This window comes from Apis dorsata, unplaced genomic scaffold (assembly GCF_000469605.1).
Source record: "Apis dorsata unplaced genomic scaffold, Apis dorsata 1.3 scaffold_397, whole genome shotgun sequence".
NCBI lineage: Eukaryota > Metazoa > Arthropoda > Insecta > Hymenoptera > Apidae > Apis > Apis dorsata.
In genome coordinates this window covers 1,043,555-1,044,930 of record NW_006263656.1, presented here as the reverse complement: position 1 = coordinate 1,044,930, position 1,376 = coordinate 1,043,555, and the positions used below count along the sequence as shown (strand labels likewise).

The 1,376-nt window shown below is 36.1% G+C and overlaps 1 protein-coding gene across 1 annotated transcript in view; it reads right to left on the bottom strand.

Annotated features, from left to right (window-relative positions):
• LOC102674499 (voltage-dependent calcium channel gamma-5 subunit) overlaps nucleotides 1-1,376 on the bottom strand; it is a 22,507-nt gene that overhangs the window by 7,379 nt on the left and 13,752 nt on the right. Inside the window, exon 3 of the mRNA XM_006619190.2 lies at nucleotides 1,291-1,375. Coding sequence (XP_006619253.1) covers nucleotides 1,291-1,375 — 85 coding nt within the window. The remainder of the gene's footprint in view (nucleotides 1-1,290; nucleotide 1,376) is intronic.

The window sequence follows — 1,376 nt, the reverse complement described above, 5'->3', positions numbered from 1 at the left end:
TTTTTTTTTTTTTTTTTCATATTTTTCAGGAAACGAAGAATTTTCGAACGAAATTGAAGCTTATTCAGAATAGATTCAGATTTTTGTTCCAAGAAAAAAATAATATTACTGAAAGTCATCAGAAATCTTTATGTAATTTTTATTATATTTTCAATGAATTGAGAAAAAAGGGTAAAAGTATTCAGATTGAATTTATCTTTAATTTAATATTTATGAAAACTTATTCAAAAAATAGAGAAAATCATGCCATTTAAGTTATTTTTTGTTTTATCCCGATATCTTAACCGGTTGCCGAGATATAAGGATTTGAAAGTGTTCATCATTCACTTAATAAGACACTGCAAAGATTGTGAATGTAGTGACCTACATTTTTTCCTGGAAATGCGTACTCTGTCCAAGAATTAGATCTGATAGGTCAATGAGACGAAGCACGAGTGAAAAGAAAGGCGCGAATAAGTGGCAAGGAGATGACGAGCGATTTTAAATTTTTTTACACGACGATATCTCGGGAACCAGAAGTCGTATCGAAATGAACAAAAAAGTGTTTTAAAGGGCAAAACTCCACCTTTTTAATGGTCTTTCGTTCGTTGACCAAAATTCATTGTCTTCGGAGTTATAGCGGTTAAAACTTTTCCTAATTTTTAACAGGGTTTAATCGGATCGGGATAAATGATTAAAAATTATCTTTTCTTTACACGACGATATCTCGAGAACCGGAAGTCGTATCGGGATAAATGAAAACGCGTTTCAAAGGGCAAGGTACCGTTCTTCCAACGATCTTTCGTTCATTGATTAAGAACAATTATTCTCGAAGTTATAGCGATTTAAATTTTTCCTAATTTTAATAGAGTTTTAATCGAGAATAAACGCGAGAAATACGCGCTTATTTTCTAGAAAGAATATATATTTGCTTACGACGATCTTTTCTAATGATTTTAAATCATCCTTTGATTCAAGCAATGATAAAAAGAATTTTTATCCAATTTCACGGTTATTAAATGATCCTTCACTCCAACGAACGTTGTAAAAGAAAAAGGAAAAGGGAGGGGAAAAATCTGGATGGACAAATTGTCAGATCCAGTTTATCACGGATGGCACATTCCCCCCTTGTGAAAGCGTTTCCCCGCCGAATATTTTACGAAGCCCCGTCACGCTCCAATTCAGTGTCAGACAGAGGACACCTAATCAACCCTCCCTCTCCTCCCCTGCCTTTCCTCCCCCCCCCTCCCCCCTTTTCAAAGGCACACGTCCCACCAATATCATTTGTCTCATGACGCTCGTTCTACTCACATGGTATAGCCATCGTCGAGTCGCTCGGATCAGGGCTGTACTCCTCGTTTGGAAAATAGTCGATCCTCGAGCACTCGTATTCCATA